The sequence below is a fragment of the Ranitomeya imitator genome, chromosome 2, assembly GCF_032444005.1.
Source record: "Ranitomeya imitator isolate aRanImi1 chromosome 2, aRanImi1.pri, whole genome shotgun sequence".
NCBI classification, from domain to species: domain Eukaryota; kingdom Metazoa; phylum Chordata; class Amphibia; order Anura; family Dendrobatidae; genus Ranitomeya; species Ranitomeya imitator.
Genome location: NC_091283.1, coordinates 522,005,172 through 522,022,831, shown reverse-complemented (window position 1 = coordinate 522,022,831; position 17,660 = coordinate 522,005,172). Strand labels below are relative to the sequence as shown.

Sequence of the window (17,660 nt, the reverse complement as noted above, 5' to 3'; positions counted from 1 at the left end):
CGTGTCTTATCACGGCGTATCTTCTAACCATTCTTAGTGGGCAAGCTGGGCCATCTGTGGAGTTAACCAGGACCCATGTGCGCCTACCGGTGGGATCGCATTTGGATTTTCTAACCCTGATGCGCAGGGCGTCGCTGCATATAACTATGTCCTTATTAATTAGGCCTCCTTCTGACGCGTTTTTTGACCGCGGTAGCAATTCGCTGATACGCAGTGCTCCGAAAAAAAATGTTTGTTTTTTTTGTTTGTTTTTTTTAATTAAGGGCATCAATGATTGGCCACTGTGTCCCACAGGGACAGTGGACACGGAATACCCCGAGGTTGCGCGTTGGGCTGCTGGATTCTGAAAGCCTGCCAATTGGAAAATAACAATGGGTTAATGATATTCTCGTCGACTTCTGCCACCACGGTGGCTCTATACCAAATATTGTTTCCTAGGCATATCAGCGCAAGCCGTCGCAAGAGAGCGATTATGGGCAAGGATGAAGAAGACCTGTGATTTAAACTCTTCGCTGTTTTCGTATTTTTAGTTTGGAAACCCAATGTTCATGTTCCTCAACTGATTAGCCCATAACTCTATCGCTGCTACTACCGCAAACAATTCCCATAGGGCTGGGTCTTGCCCCCACTTTGTTGTCGTCCATTTCTCTGGCCAACCAGATTTGCACCATTGGTTTTTATAGATTGCTGCGAAACCCTCTTTTTTGTTCCACCCTATTGTCAGCCCTAATTCCTTGCTTGTGATCTCTCTAGCCATGACGCACGTGTGGCCGTTGTACGATTGTAGGAACGTCTGCCATACTAGCAGATCTGCTTTTGGCGAACGAGTGAGCCTAATTGTATGGCCGGGCTGAGAAGCGCCTTTTGTCGCCAGAGATAGTCTGCGCGAGAATGCTCTGCTGACCGGCATTACGCGGCAGGCGAACGTCAGAAGACCCAATAATGCCTGCATTTGCTGAAGGGTTACCTTTTTAACTTCGCGGAAGCCTTTCAACATTTGCAGGGTTTTTTGTATTTTATCCTCCGGTAAGCGGAACACCAAGTTGGTATCTATTTCGATGCCCAAAAAGGGCAATACATTACATGGTCCCTCCGTTTTCTCCGGTGACAATGGCACGCCGAATTTGAGTGAGATAGATTTGAATTTTTCTAGTAGATCGGAGCAGAGTTTAGAATTTCTGGGGCCGACGAACAGGAAATCGTCGAAGTAGTGAATTAGGGATTTACTGCCCATCTCGTATCGAACTACCCAATCTAGGAAGGTGCTGAATAGCTCGAAATAGTGACATGAGATGGAACATCCCATCGGGAGTTTCTCGCAAGTGTGACCTCTGCCTTAAACGCTATATCTGTTCAATTGAAAAAAAATTGAAAAAAAATGACGTGCGCTCCTGCTCAATTTTCTGCGCCAGAGAGGGAGAGAGGGAAAGTCAGTGACTGAGGGCCAATGTTGTTAGCCTAGGAAGGGGTTAATACCCATGGATCTTCCCAGGCTATGAATATCAGCCCGCAGCTGTATATTTAGCCTTTACTGGCTATTAAAATAGGGGGACCCCCCCAAATAAAATGACGTGGGGTCCTCTATAATTAATAGCCAGAAAAGGCTATGCAGACAGCTGCGGGCTGATATTAATAGCCTAGGAAGGGGCCATGGATATTGCTCCCCCCGGCTACAAACACCAGCTCTCAGCCGCCCCAGAAATGGCTCCAATTCTGGCACTTACCCTTGCTCTTCCCACTGCCCTTTAGCGGTGGCATGTGGGGTAATATTTGTGGAGTTGATGTCACCTTTGTATTGTAAGGTGACATCAAGCCTGCTTAGTAATGGAGAGGCATCAATAAGATACCTATCCATTACTAATCCTATAGTTGTTAAGAGGTTATATAAACACACAGCCAGAATAAAGTATTTTAATGAAATAAAACACTACACAGTTTGCCATCTTTATTATACACCTAATCCATGCGACACCCTCGATCTCCTGCAAAAAAAATAAAATAATAAACCAACACAAATACTCCCTGATCCGACGTAATCCATTTAATAACGACTGTCCCACGATGATCTCCCCTATAGATCTGCCACATCAGGAGATGTGACCGCTCTACAGGGGCTCCAGTGACACATTGACAGGAGATAATGGCTCCTGCAGTGTTATCACTGAGGGTTCTCTAGAGTTCATGCTCTCACTTTACTTGTCTGCCGCATGACAATTTTCTCACACAGCGTTGCCGGTGACAGCATGAACTCCAGTGACCTCTAAAGGCGGAGTGATCCACTGTGGGAGGATACCTGCCATCATTGTATCACCGGAGGCCCCTGCCGTTGTGACAGCTCTACACTGGAGATCGTCGTGGGACACTCGTTATTAAATGGATAACGTCAGAACAGGGAGTATACTGTTGGTTTATTATTATTGTTTTTACAGGTGATCGAGGGCGTCGGTGATTAGCTGTATGGTGAGTATATACTGTATGTTACATGTAATGTATGTGTATATGTGTGCATGTGGTTTATTTTTTTTACACTTGAACACAGTAGTCGGATGACATCAGCTAGCTGTCACTGTAACAGGCATAGCCAGATGGGACTAGTAGTCCCATCGGACGATGCCTGCCTACATACAGACCAGCACACACACACACACACAGCCCCGCAGACACCCGCACATACACACACACAGATGCACAGAAACCCGCACATATTCACTGCACACACATAGTCTCCGCCCACACACTCTTCCTCCTCCCGATCTGCAGTGTTTCTTGCACCAACTCCGCAGCAAAACTGCAGATCTTTTTAAACCTGTGGTTTTGCTGCGGATTTACCTGACTCAATGGAAGTCAATGGGTGCAGAAACGCTGCAGATCCACAAAAAGAATTGACACGCTGGGGAAAATAAAACGCTGCAAATCCGCACGGATTTTTCTGCAGCATGTGCACACCAATTCTCAATTTCCCATTGACTAACATTGGTGGTGCACTACACTGCGGATTTGATGCAATTTTGCAAGTCCAAAAATGCTGCGGAAATGCATCAAAATCTGCAACGTGTGCACATAGCCTTAGGATTCTACCTTGCCAGTGGCAAGAATGGACAGTCAAGTCAGCATACTTCTGGCCACATTCCGACTAGACGTGTCCGGATTCACTCAGATTCTTTTAATTGAGTAAGGCCACTCATGTCTAATCGGAACATGACCGCATGTATGCAAATCGCCACCACGAGAGAATCCTGACAACGGGCAGTGCGCGCTGTGAGAATTCAGAAGTCTGCAGTCACAAAGAATGACTCTAAACTCATCACAAACTTGGACTACCACTTTAATATTCCTAACATAAATTAAAACATGAGCATTAGTCAGTATCACAAAAAACATTTACATCCAGGTACCTGATAGATGATGCTGTCTCTGTAGTCATTCTCTTTCTTTTTGTCTTCATCTTGTTCAGACTCCATGATGACTTTTCCCATCCACATCTTGTCTCTGCAGACTTCCATCTTCTCCGGTCTTCTACATCACATCCCCACACGATGCCCTTAAAGATGGCAGTGTCATTATAATGCTTCTGATTAAAATATCTGCCCTACACTGAGCCCCTGAATAAATAATTGTCCCTTACTATATTCCCTGTATAATGTATGACCCCGCCTAAACTCTCCCCCTGCCAGCTGCGCCCATGGCAGATGCCCCAACTGTCCCCTTGTAGATACGCCTCTGCAGAATGTCATTAGCTAAATCAGCTTGATTCTCCTGGATAAGAGAAAATATGGTCATGTGACCCATAACTTCACACCCATTGTCAAGTGTTTCCACTGCGTGTTTGCTCCTCTTTGCAGTACTTCTGCCCTCCCTACCTTTAGGCTATTTCATCTGACCCTTGCCATAGCAAAGCTATGAAGATGTAAGCAATGACTGAAATATTGTGATTAAACATTAGTTTCAGCAAAACCTGGAGGCTGAAAAATTTATTGCCTCGGCCTTATGATCTGAACAAGTGTCACATCAGCAACTCTGTATTAATGTTGCTAGTAGTACACAAGGTACTGGAGAAAATTTAGCATTCTTGCAAATTATATTAAAAAAATCATTAAAACTGTACATTGTACATTAAAAACGGTTGCCAAAATGTATCAATAATTATTTTATTCTGTAAAACTATTTTTGCACTTATTGATAGTTTTTTGTTCCAAAGTTGATTACGCAAAAAGTTGCTTCTTTTTATATAAAAAGTTGCAGTTCTTGAAGGTCATGTTTAGCCAGGCCTATTTAAACTAAACAAAATGGACAAACTATGGCACAAAAAATTGCGGGGGACAAAAATTGGCACAAATACGCGTTATATTCGTAAATGCACCTCCTTATCTTCTTCATGCTACAAAATACGGTAATTGAGTCTCAGAGCTTGGGGCTGCTCTACTGAGAGGATCTGATGACAAATGTCATGTGATGTGATGGTGGGACCTTGTAACGTTTTCAGATCTGTGTATAGAAGACAGATGTCACCTTTCTAAATGTCATCTAGACAGTTGTATTGTATTTTATAATTTTTATGATCGTTTAAAATATGTAATTTAGTAAAACATATTTGTCCTTTGTTCATATTTGAAGGTCATACTCCATTTTTGTATTCAAAATAACGTTTGCTTGTCATGGGTTAAAAGCAGGGGTTACAGAAGGCATGCTGCAGCGCCCAGGACTGCCAGACTGGCTTTTCTCTACTGCATTGTCAGTCTCTGCCCAGGCTGAGAATTTCCCCCTCCCCATCTCTCATTGTGGCTGAGTCTTATCAGCATCTCGCAGGCTTGCCATCAGTATGCACCTCATTATCCCTACAATAATGTCCTCTGAATGCAAATAGATCGGCAGCCGGCATGGAGCCCCCCATGCAGTTGACTGGATGTACAAATTTTCCTGATGCTCAGCTCTCTCTAATTCCCCCACCTCCCTGTAGTTAGTTCTTGCTGTAGTAGATCATGTTCAGCATCTGTGTGTGATTTTCATAGGGTTCCTCTATCTTGGTTTAGGAAACAGGATTTTGTTGAAGCACCTGCTTGGTTTTTGGGTTGTCTAACTGTCGGATCCTTACTGTTCAGATAAGAATATCTGTCACATTGTAATATATATTCATCACCAGTAGCTACGATAAAGCCAGCGCCAACGAGAATGACATACTCATCTCCTTGGTTAGCTGTATGGACATAACCGTGACTGTTTTTTTTTCGCGAACCGGCTGCCTGTACTGAGAAACACCACGTTTAGGTTTATTGTTTTCTGTGGATGGATTATACCACTCCACAATGGCGTTGGCCAAACCATTTGTGTCATTATCGGGGAAAAATAGACTTTTCATAGCTTCCTTACAAGCTTCACTAGCTTTCTTCAAGATGTCATTTTTTTTGTTGTGCTCTCTATTTAGGGAATGCGTCCAATATGACGAGACTTTTAGTATAGCTTTTTGTGCTTTTCATTGCGCTTCTTGCTAGAGGTAGTGATCAGATTATAGAATCCCTGACCTTCAACTCCATTCTTGCTAAAGGCTTATGGGAGCACCACTTCAATCCATGGGCTATGTCTAGTATTTTAGCTAAAAAAAATTGCAATTGGGTTCTTCTTTAAGACTAGGCAATGTTCCCTGGGAACAAAAACATATGCAATTAAACTCTTCACCAGAAAAAAAGTTGTCTATCTAGTGCCACCCATTGGAGGTACCAATCCTGTGAGTAAGTGCTTGACCAATGAATGAGCCATGTAACATGCCTCCCATAGGGGGCACTAGAGAGACATCTATGTAAGGCTCTGTTTACATGAATCAGTTGACAGTTTCTTGATATCCTGTTTACACAGGCAGACCATACTTAGCAACATGGACTGAACGATCTTTAATAGATCTTTCAGTGTGCATCGGCAGCCATTTTTATAGAAATCGCAAGCGCTGTTTACACAGGACAATGCGCTGCCATGAATGATAATTGTTAAGCAAGCTTAAAAAACGTTTTACCCTATGAATTAAACACCACAGGATCCAATACTTAGTAATACAACTCTAGATTCACTATAACACCATCACCCCTATTGCATGTTAATCCAATGAGGTAGAGAGTTTTTTCCAAAATATCAATATTTTATTTATACAAAAAAATTGGTTTATACAAGATCAGAGTACCGCAAACCAAACAGGTTAAGGGAATTATAACCAGGTCTGTTAACAAGTAACATTTATACCATAACACCACATAAATGTGCAAGCTGCCATAACGGATACCAAATACATCCTAATTGTATTATATCAAATCATTAAAAAAGTTGCTGTATATAAGATACTAAACTATACAACGGTATCTGGTCCTCTAAGCAGAGAGCAAGTAAAGACTGACTAGGGCCAATATATAGGGCACTAATTTATCCTGGATAGTCATTAGGGCTGGTATTAGATCTACTCAAGATCGGCAAGTGCCATACAGAACAGTGCTACCAGAAGCAAAAAAATAATATATATATATTTAACCCTAAATTTGGGAGACCCATGTCAGAGGTAACTTACTTAAAGTTCGGAGCCTGGTATCCCCACCTGTCGCCCCGACGCGCGTTTTGCTGTTTCTCTTCTTCAGGAGGCCTCCTGGTGTTATGGTATAAATGTTACTTGTTAACAGACCTGGTTATAATTCCCTTAACCTGTTTGGTTTGTGGTACTCTGATCTTGTATAAACCAATTTTTTTGTATAAATAAAATATTGATATTTTGGAAAAAACTCTCTACCTCATTGGATTAACATGCAATAGGGGTGATGGTGCTATACCCTACGAATGAGTATTTTTATTGTTCATTGGGCAGTATGTCTACACTAGAAGATTATCGTGAGACTAGCGTTCCTAGGAAATCGAGTGTGATCGGATTAATCTCTCCGTGTAAATCGTGTTTTACATTTGTAGGAGAGATACTCTGCTACACATCGGTCTTACGCCTTACCCATCTAACATGCGCACTCATTAGACTTATGTCGGCCGAACCAGCCAATATTGACAGGTTCGGCCAACAGTCTTATGTATAGGAGCTCTAGACAATTGATTGTTGGGGAAAATATTGATCCGGCATATGATTTTTTACTGCCAATCTTATTGTCTCCTGGAGATGAGCTGCCGCCAAACATGTTTGCAGATGGGTCAATCATCATGACCACAGGTCTGGAACTCTCAGCCATACTAGCACATCTGTATATGGGAGAGATGACTGAGAAGGCTGCCGACTGAGTGATCGGCCAAACTATCGTTTGACCAACCTCCATCTAATTTGTGCAACTGGCTTTACTACTATTTCATCCTTGGGCCCACCAGAGGATTATCTGGTTCTCTAGTAGGCTTTGATGGTCCCTGAGTCTAGAACCTACTACCAAAGATAATGAGAAACCACTTTTCTCCTGAATAATAAATCTATGTAATCATATGAACACATAAATTAATAACTTGAACATGGGTAAAAAGATTCCTCAGACCTTTCTTTCCATAAATGGAAGATGTCATCAATATCATCTGTTCACATGTTATAATTTAATGAATTTATTAGAGGTTCACACACTGGTTACCTAATATTGAAATGGCGATTCCTCTGAAGCTAGGTTTATTATTTCTAAAAATACTTTACTATATCAAAGAGAACACTGTGAAATGTTCCTACTAAGCAGAAGTTCTGAAGAGGATAATTCAAGCGGCAGTCAGTAATCACCATGTCTCTCTGATCTTCTGCCTCGCAGAACCAAGCTGAAGCTCATTACAAGGGTCACAAACATGCAAGGAAGCTCAGAGCCTTAGAGAATGCAAGGCACAAGCAGAAGCAGCACGGTAGTCGAGAAAGGACGGCACTGCCTCCCGTGGACAGCAAAAGAAACACAGATCATCTCAATGAAAGTAAGATTTTCTTTTTTGCTCATCCACATCCCTTCTTTAGCATTTTTGTTTTTTGATGATGAATAATTCTAAAATATGATTGCCATCAGTGCAGACTGTAGATGAATAAATGAGTTACCCCCTCTGATTCTCGTTTTCCCCACTTTGAATGTGCTTTCTGATTGCTGTCATTTACAGTGCCTTGAAAAAATATTCATACTCCGTGAACCTGTCCACATTTTTTTCACGTTACACCAACAAACTTAAATGTATTTTATTTGATTTTATGTGATATTCCAACACAAAAGTTGCAAGTATTTGTGAAGTGTAAAGGAAATGATACATGGTTTTCTAAATATTTTAAAAATAGAAATCTGAAAATGATGACATGCATTTGTATTCAGCCCACTGAATCAATACTTTGTAGGACCACATATCGTTGCAGATAGTGCAGCAAGTGTTTTGGGGTATATCTCTATCACCATTGCACATCTGTAGTCTGATTTTTTTTTTTGTATATTTTTCTTTGCAATCTAGCTCTAGCTCAGTGACATTGGATGGAGGTGTCTGTGAACAGTAATTTTCAAGTCTTGTCACAGATTATCAATGGGATTTAGGTCTGGGCTTTTACTGGGCCATTCACACACATGAATATGCTTTGATCTAAACCATCCATTGTAACTCTGGAAGGAAAGTTAGGGTTATTGTCCTGCTGGAAGATTAACCTTCGTCCCAGTTTCAAGTTTTTACAGCCAATAATAGGCTTTCCACCTGGATTTCCCCATATTTAGCTACATCCATTCTCCCATCAACTTTGACCACCTTCCATGTCCCTGCTGAAGAAACGCATCCCCACAACATCATGCTGTCACCACCATATTTGACAGTGGTGTTGGTGTTTTTTTGGGTGATGTGCAGTGTTTGTTTTCCGCCACACATGGTGTTTTGCATTATTATTATTATTATTATTATTATTATTATTTATTATTATAGCGCCATTTATTCCATGGCGCTTTACATGTGAGGAGGGGTATACAATACATAATAAAACAAGTACAATAATCTTGAACAATACAAGTCACAACTGGTACATGAGGAGAGAGGACCCTGCCCGCGAGGGCTCACAATCTACAAGGGATGGGTGAGGATACAGTAGGTAGGGTAGAGCTGGCCATGCAGCGGTTTGGTCGATCGGTGGTTACTGCAGGTTGTAGGCTTGTCGGAAGAGGTGGGTCTTCAGGTTCTTTTTGAAGGTTTCGATGGTAGGCGAGAGTCTGATATGTTGTGGTAGAGAATTCCAGAGTAGGGGGGATGCACGAGAGAAATCTTGTATGCGATTGTGGGAAGAGGAGATAATAGGGGAGTAGAGAAGGAGATCTTGTGAGGATCGGAGGTTGCGTGCAGAAGAGTACCGGGAGACGAGGTCGCAGATGTATGGAGGAGTCAGGTTGTGGATGGCTTTGTATGTTAGGCTTTTGTACTGGAGTCTCTGGGTGATGGGGAGCCAGTGCAGGGATTGACAGAGGGGAGAGGCCAGGGAATAGCGGGGGGACAGGTGAATTAGTCGGGCAGCAGAGTTTAGAATAGATTGGAGGGGTGCAAGAGTGATAGAGGGGAGGCCACAGAGCAGGAGGTTACAGTAGTCAAGGCGGGAGATGATGAGGGCATGGACTAGGGTCTTGGCGGATTCTTGGTTTAGGAATGTGCGGATCCGTGAAATATTTTTGAGTTGGAGGCGGCAGGAAGTGGAAAGGGTTTGGATATGTGGTTTGAAGGAGAGATCAGTGTCAAGGATTACCCCAAGACAGCGGGCTTGTGGGACTGGGGAGAGTGGGCAGCCGTTTACTGTAATGGATAGGTTCGTTAAGGAGGTCGTGTGAGATGGGGGAAAGATGATGAATTCTGTTTTGTCCATGTTAAGTTTTAGAAATCTAGTGGAGAAGAAGGATGAAATAGCAGACAGACATTGAGGGATTCTGGTTAGTAGGGTGGTAATATCTGGTCCAGAGATGTAGATCTGTGTGTCGTCAGCATAGAGATGATATTGAAAGCCATGAGATTCTATGAGCTGTCCCAGGCCAAAGGTGTAAATGGAGAAGAGCAGGGGTCCTAGAACTGAACCTTGCGGGACTCCGACAGATAGGGGGCGAGGTGAGGAGGTGGTGTGTGAGTGGGAGACGCTGAATGTACGGTCAGTTAGGTATGACGAGATCCAGGATAGGGCCAAGTCTGTGATTCCAAGGGATGAGAGGGTCTGCAGCAGCAGGGAATCGTCCACTGTGTCAAAGGCAGAGGACAGGTCCAGGAGGAGGAGGATAGAGTAGTGTCGCTTGCTCTTGGCGGTTAGTAGGTCATTGGTGACCTTAGTTAGGGCAGTTTCAGTGGAGTGGTGTGACCGGAAGCCTGATTGAAAGTGGTCGAAGCAGCAGGAAGATAGATGGGAGGACAGTTCAAGATGGACATGTTGTTCCAGTAGTTTTGAGGCAAAGGGGAGAAGTGATATAGGGCGATAGCTAGATACAGAGGATGGGTCAAGAGAGGGCTTTTTGAGGATAGGTGTGATTGAGGCATGTTTAAAGCTTGAGGGGAAAATGCCAGTTGTTAGTGATAGGTTGAAGAGATGGGTTAGGGTTGGGATGAAGACTGTGGTGAGGTTTGGGATGAAGTGGGATGGGAGTGGGTCAAGTGCACAGGTGGAGAGATGCGATCTTGAGAGTAGAGTGGAGAGTCCGTCTTCTGTAATGGTGGAGAAATTGGTTTTGGAGGTCGAGGGTTGGGTAGTTGGGAGGAAGGGTTCTGGGGGTTGTTTACTAAAACTGTCTCTGATGTTCTCAATTTTCTGCTTGAAAAATGAGGCAAAGTCTTCAGCTGAGATGAGTGGGGAGGGAGGAGGTGCTGGGGGACGGAGGAGAGAGTTGAAGGTGTTGAATAACTGTTTGGGGTTGTGAGACAGGGAGGATATGAGAGATGAGAAGTAGGTTTGTTTAGCTGTGGTGAGTGTGGTCTTGAAAGTAGTGAGGGACTGTTTGAATGCGATGAAGTGCTCATTGGAGTGGGATCTTTTCCATCTGCACTCAGCAGCTCTGGAAGCTCGCCTCAGTTCTTTGGTCATGCTGGTGTGTCAGGGTTGTCTGTTGATTTTGCGAGCTTTGGTATGTGTGAGAGGGGCAAGAGATTCCAAAGCTGCAGCTATTGTGGTGTTATATAGAGCGGCAGCATCATCCACATTGTGTAGGGAGCTTATGTCTGTGAGAGGGAGGAGGGATTCAGAGAGTGAGTGAAGATCAAGGTGTTTAAGATTTCTGCGAGGGTGTGAGAGTTTGTGGGGTGGGGGTTGTAGACAAGGAGAGGAAAGGTAAGAGAATGTGAGTAGGTTGTGGTCAGAAAGAGGAAGAGGTGAGTTTGAGAGGTTATATAGGGAGCAGAGGCGGGTGAAGATGAGGTCCAGTGTGTGACCATCTTTGTGGGTGGCTGTAGAAGACCATTGAGTGAGGCCAAAGGAGGAAGTGAGGGATAGAAGTTTAGTGGCAGCTGAGAGGGAAGTGTCAATGGGGATGTTGAAGTCTCCCATGATGATAGTGGGGATGTCAGCGGCGAGGAAATGGAGTAGCCAGGTGGTGAAGTGGTCAGCCCATTCAGCCCAAAAAGTTCTCATTTAGTCTCATCTGACCAGAACACTTTCCACATAGATCATAGAATGTTATAAATGGAAAGAATGTCATGGGTCGTTGTGCCCAACCCCCTGCTCAATGCAGGATTCACTAAAACATCTCAGAAAGATATCTGTCCAGCCTCTGTTTGAAGACTTCCATTGACGGAGAGCTCACCACTTCTCGTGGCAGCCTGTTCCACACATTGATCACCCTCACTGTCAGTTTTTTTTCTAATATCTAATCGGTGTCTTCTCCTTTTCAGTTTCATTCCATTTCTTCTCGTGTTTCCATGTGCAAATGAGAAAAAGGATGATCCCTCTACACTGACATCCCTTCAGATATTTGTAGACAGCTATTAAGTCTCCTCTTAGCCTTCTTTTTTGCAAGCTAAACATTCCCAGATCCTTTAACCTTTCCTTGCAGGATGTACATTGCAGTCCGGTCACCATCCTGGTGGATTGTTGACTGAGGTGCAATCTTTGTAGCTGCGATACTCTTCCCTGTTAGGCCATTTTTGTGCAGTGCAATGATGGCTGCACGTGTTTCTTTAGAGAAAACCATGGTTAACTGAAGAGAAACAATGATACCAAGCACCAGCCTCCTTTTAAAGTGTCCAGTGATGTCATTCTTACTTAATCATGACTGATTGATCGCCAGCCCTGTCCTCATCAACACCCACACCTGTGTTAATGGATCAATCACTAAAACGATGTTAGCTGCTCCTTTTAAGGCAGGACTGCAATGATGTTGAAATGTGTTTTGGGGGTTAAAGTTCATTTTCTGGGCATATATTTACTTTGTTAGTACAGTAATTGCTGTTAAGCTGGTCACTTTAAGGCAATCCTAACCCCTTCTAGGAGTAAACTCTACCACCAGATTCCTTTAAATTGTGGCATCCAAACCTACAACTGATCCAACAAAAAACGATAACTCATACTGCCCATGTCGATGGAAAAATAAAAAAAGATGGCTCACTGAAAACAAGAATGAAAAAAAAAGAAAACAAAATGGCTGCTAATACTAGTAATACATGGAGTTAAAGGGAACCTGTCACCCCCAAAATTGACGGTAAGCTAAGCCCACCGGCATCAGGGGCTTATCTACAGCATTCTGGATGTAACCGATGTAACCTGAAAGATGAGAAAAAGACGTTAGATTATACTCACCCAGGGGCGGTCCGATCCGATGGGCGTCGCGGTCCGGGGCCTCCCATCTTCTTACGATGACGTCCTCTTCTTGTCTTCACGCTGCGGCTCCGGCGCAGGCGTACTTTGTCTGCCCTGTTGAGGGCAGAGCAAAGTACTGCAGTACGCAGGTGCTGGGCCTCTCTGACCTTTCTCGGTGCCTGCGCACTGCACTACTTTGCTCTGCCCTCAACAGGGCAGACAAAGTACGCCTGCGCCGGTGCCGCAGCATGAATACAAGAAGAGGACGTCATCGTATAAAGATGGAAGGCACCGGACCGCGACACCCATCGGACCGGACCGCAGCGGGACCGCCCCTGGGTGAGTATAATCTAACCTCTTTTTCTCATCTTTCAGGGTACATTGGGGGCTTAGCTACAGCATTACAGAATGCTGTAGATAAGCCCCTGATGCCGGCGAGCTTAGCTCACCTTCGATTTTGGGGGTGACAGATTCCCTTTAATGTATCCATACTAAGATACAACAATATGGTCCCTGGTTCAGCTTCATAAAGTGTAGATTTTTAAGTGACAACCTGCAATGACCACGCTGCCACCTCACCACCACCGGAGCTCCTACAACCCCCAACCTACTGTCTCCTTCCCCACCATCCTGTAGAATGTAAGCCCGCAAGGGCAGGGTCCTCGCCCCTCTGTATCAGTCTGTTATTGTTAGTTTGCTTACTGTAAGTGATATCTGTAATTTGTATGTAACCCCGTCTCATGTACAGCACTATGGAATCAATGGTGCTATATAAATAATAATAATAATATAAGCAGAAACATACAGAAATAACATGTAAACAGATACAGCAATAGAGGCGAGCAGAGTACGCACTAAACGGATGGGGAATACAAAGCAACAACGTATCTGAGACCTAGAGGAGGAAAGGGGAAGTCACATAAGCGGCAAGGGTCTGAAGACCGGCCTGTGTGACTATTTAGAATAGCAATGCCGGACTGTAATCACCATACAGCACAAGGCACATTCACCCCTTCAGGACTGACCGTCACTGAATCTTCAGGATGAAACTTTTTTTTTGCTGTGATATATTCAAAGAACACACTTACGGTAATTTTTCTTTGATGTAACTACAGTATATCAGGGTTTTTTTGTGTGGAATAAGCTGTATTTACTAGTGATGTTATTTTGGTTAAATATAACTTATTACTCAACTTTTATTAATTCTGTATGGGAAGGCATAGAAAAAATCAGCCGCACCATTTTTTTTATAGATTAAATTTGACACTGTACACATTGTGGCACATGCAACATATTATCTCCATTAGGTGGGTAAGTACAGTTATTGTGATACCAAATTTATATTGTTTTATTTGTGTTTCATTCCTTTCTTACTTTAATTACACTGTTTGAAAAATAAAATCATTTATGTGTCGCCATGTTCTGAAAGTAATACGTTTAACAGCTTTATGTCAATGTGTAGTTTTTTTTCAAGGCAAGATGCAGTTTTCATTGGTACCATTGTGTGCCATCTGCAGGGGCTGACTGGCAAATTTAAGCCTGGGGAGCAAGCACACAGCAGTGGCCCATGAGTAGCGGCCCATCCTTAAAGGGGTTGTCGGATCTTTAGATACATGTCTACAGTCACTATGTGTGAATCCTCATATCGCACGCACTGTGCGCTGTGAGGATTCTCCAGTGCCTGCGCCGGGAACAGGTGGTCTTGTGACTGCAAGCATTTGCTATACTTTGTCCTGCCCTTCAACACTCCTCTTAAAGGCATTATTTGAAGAGCCACATGTGAATGGCGCCGAAGTGCGCATGATCGACCACAGGTCCATTTACATGGTGCTCTTTAGAGCTCCAGCTCTCGGGATCATGGGGGGTCTCAGCGGTTGGACCCTGGCGATTCCAAGTTCTCGGCATAGGAGATTACTTGGGATAATCCATTTAAACGGATTTTCCAATATTTTTTTAAATTTTCCCATAAAAAAACTAAAAACAATAAACCAGTATTGACCTTCCCAAAGACCAATGTCGCCTCTCTGACAACAGAACAGGAGAAATGGTACCGTGCAGTGTACAGTATATATACAGGACAGGAGGAGTGGTGCTGTGCAGTGTATATATACAGGACAGGAGGAGTGGTACTGTGCAGTGTATATATACAGGACAGGAGGAGTGGTGCTGTGCAGTGTATATATACAGGACAGGAGGAGTGGTGCTGTGCAGTGTATATATACAGGACAGGAGCAGTGGTGCTGTGCAGTGTATATATACAGGACAGGAGGAGTGGTACTGTGCAGTGTGTATATACAGGATAGGAGAGGTGCTGTGCAGTGTATATATACAGGACAGGAGGAGTGGTACTGTGCAGTGTATATATACAGGACAGGAGGAGTGGTGCTGTGCACTGTATATATACAGAACAGGAGGAGTGGTACTGTGCAGTGTATATATACAGGACAGGAGCAGTGGTACTGTGCAGTGTATATATACAGGACAGGAGCAGTGGTACTGTGCAGTGTATATATATATATATACAGGACAGGAGGAGTGGTACTGTGCAGTGTATATATACAGGACAGGAGGAGTGGTACTGTGCAGTGTATATATACAGGACAGGAGCAGTGGTACTGTGCAGTGTATATATATATATACAGGACAGGAGGAGTGGTACTGTGCAGTGTATATATACAGGACAGAAGGAGTGGTACTGTGCAGTGTATATATACAGAACAGGAGGAGTGGTACTGTGCAGTGTATATATACAGGACAGGAGCAGTGGTACTGTGCAGTGTATATATATATATACAGGACAGGAGGAGTGGTACTGTGCAGTGTATATATACAGGACAGGAGGAGTGGTACTGTGCAGTGTATATATACAGGACAGGAGTAGTGGTACTGTGCAGTGTATATACAGGACAAGAGGAGTGGTACTGTGCAGTGTATATATACAGGACAGGAGGAGTGGTACTGTGCAGTGTATATATACAGGACAGGAGCAATGGTTCTGTGCAGTGTATATATACAGGACAGGAGGAGTGGTACTGTGCAGTGTATATATACAGGACAGGAGCAGTGGTGCTGTGCAGTGTATATATACAGGACAGGAGGAGTGGTACTGTGCAGTGTATATATACAGAACAGGAGGAGTGGTACTGTGCAGTGTATATATACAGGACAGGAGGAGTGGTACTGTGCAGTGTATATATACAGGACAGTAGGAGTGGTACTGTGCAGTGTATATATACAGGACAGGAGGAGTGGTACTGTGCAGTGTATATATATATATACAGGACAGGAGGAGTGGTACTGTGCAGTGTATATATACAGGACAGGAGGAGTGGTACTGTGCAGTGTATATATACAGGACAGGAGCAGTGGTGCTGTGCAGTGTATATATACAGGACAGGAGGAGTGGTACTGTTCAGTGTATATATACAGGACAGGAGGAGTGGTACTGTGCAGTGTATATATACAGGACAGGAGGAGTGGTACTGTGCAGTGTATATATACAGGACAGGAGGAGTGGTACTGTGCAGTGTATATATACAGGACAGGAGGAGTGGTGCTGTGCAGTGTATATATACAGGACAGGAGCAGTGGTGCTGTGCAGTGTATATATACAGGACAGGAGGAGTGGTACTGTTCAGTGTATATATACAGGACAGGAGGAGTGATACTGTGCAGTGTATATATACAGGACAGGAGGAGTGGTACTGTGCAGTGTATATATACAGGAGAGGAGGAGTGGTACTGTGCAGTGTATATATACAGGACAAGAGGAGTGGTACTGTGCAGTGTATATATACAGGACAGGAGGAGTGGTACTGTGCAGTGTATATATACAGGACAGGAGGAGTGGTACTGTGCAGTGTATATATACACAGGACAGGAGGAGTGGTGCTGTGCAGTGTATATACAGTGGGGCAAAAAAGTATTTAGTCAGTCAGCAATAGTGCAGGTTCCACCACTTAAAAAGATGAGAGGCGTCTGTAATTTACATCATAGGTAGACCTCAACTATGGGAGACAAACTGAGAAAAAAAATCCAGAAAATCACATTGTCTGTTTTTTTAACATTTTATTTGCATATTATGGTGGAAAATAAGTATTTGGTCAGAAACAAAATTTCATCTCAATACTTTGTAATATATCCTTTGTTGGCAATGACAGAGGTCAAACGTTTTCTGTAAGTCTTCACAAGGTTGCCACACACTGTTGTTGGTATGTTGGCCCATTCCTCCATGCAGATCTCCTCTTGAGCAGTGATGTTTTTGGCTTTTCGCTTGGCAACACGGACTTTCAACTCCCTCCAAAGGTTTTCTATAGGGTTGAGATCTGGAGACTGGCTAGGCCACTCCAGGACCTTGAAATGCTTCTTACGAAGCCACTCCTTCGTTGCCCTGGCGGTGTGCTTTGGATCATTGTCATGTTGAAAGACCCAGCCACGTTTCATCTTCAATGCCCTTGCTGATGGAAGGAGGTTTGCACTCAAAATCTCACGATACATGGCCCCATTCATTCTTTCATGTAACCGGATCAGTCGTCCTGGCCCCTTTGCAGAGAAACAGCCCCAAAGCATGATGTTTCCACCACTATGCTTTACAGTAGGTATGGTGTTTGATGGATGCAACTCAGTATTCTTTTTCCTCCAAACACGACAAGTTGTGTTTCTACCAAACAGTTCCAGTTTGGTTTCATCAGACCATAGGACATTCTCCCAAAACTCCTCTGGATCATCCAAATGCTCTCTAGCAAACTTCAGACGGGCCCGGACATGTACTGGCTTAAGCAGTGGGACACGTCTGGCACTGCAGGATCTGAGTCCATGGTGGCGTAGTGTGTTACTTATGGTAGGCCTTGTTACATTGGTCCCAGCTCTCTGCAGTTCATTCACTAGGTCCCCCCGCGTGGTTCTGGGATTTTTGCTCACCGTTCTTGTGATCATTCTGACCCCATGGGGTGGG

General features: G+C 43.7%; 1 protein-coding gene across 2 annotated transcripts in view; it reads left to right on the top strand.

Annotated features, from left to right (window-relative positions):
- Nucleotides 1-17,660, top strand: part of ZNF385C (zinc finger protein 385C) — a 285,730-nt gene that overhangs the window by 229,578 nt on the left and 38,492 nt on the right. For both annotated transcript variants that reach the window (XM_069751794.1, XM_069751795.1), the window contains exon 4: nt 7,755-7,908. In XM_069751794.1, coding sequence (XP_069607895.1) covers nt 7,755-7,908 — 154 coding nt within the window. The remainder of the gene's footprint in view (nt 1-7,754; nt 7,909-17,660) is intronic.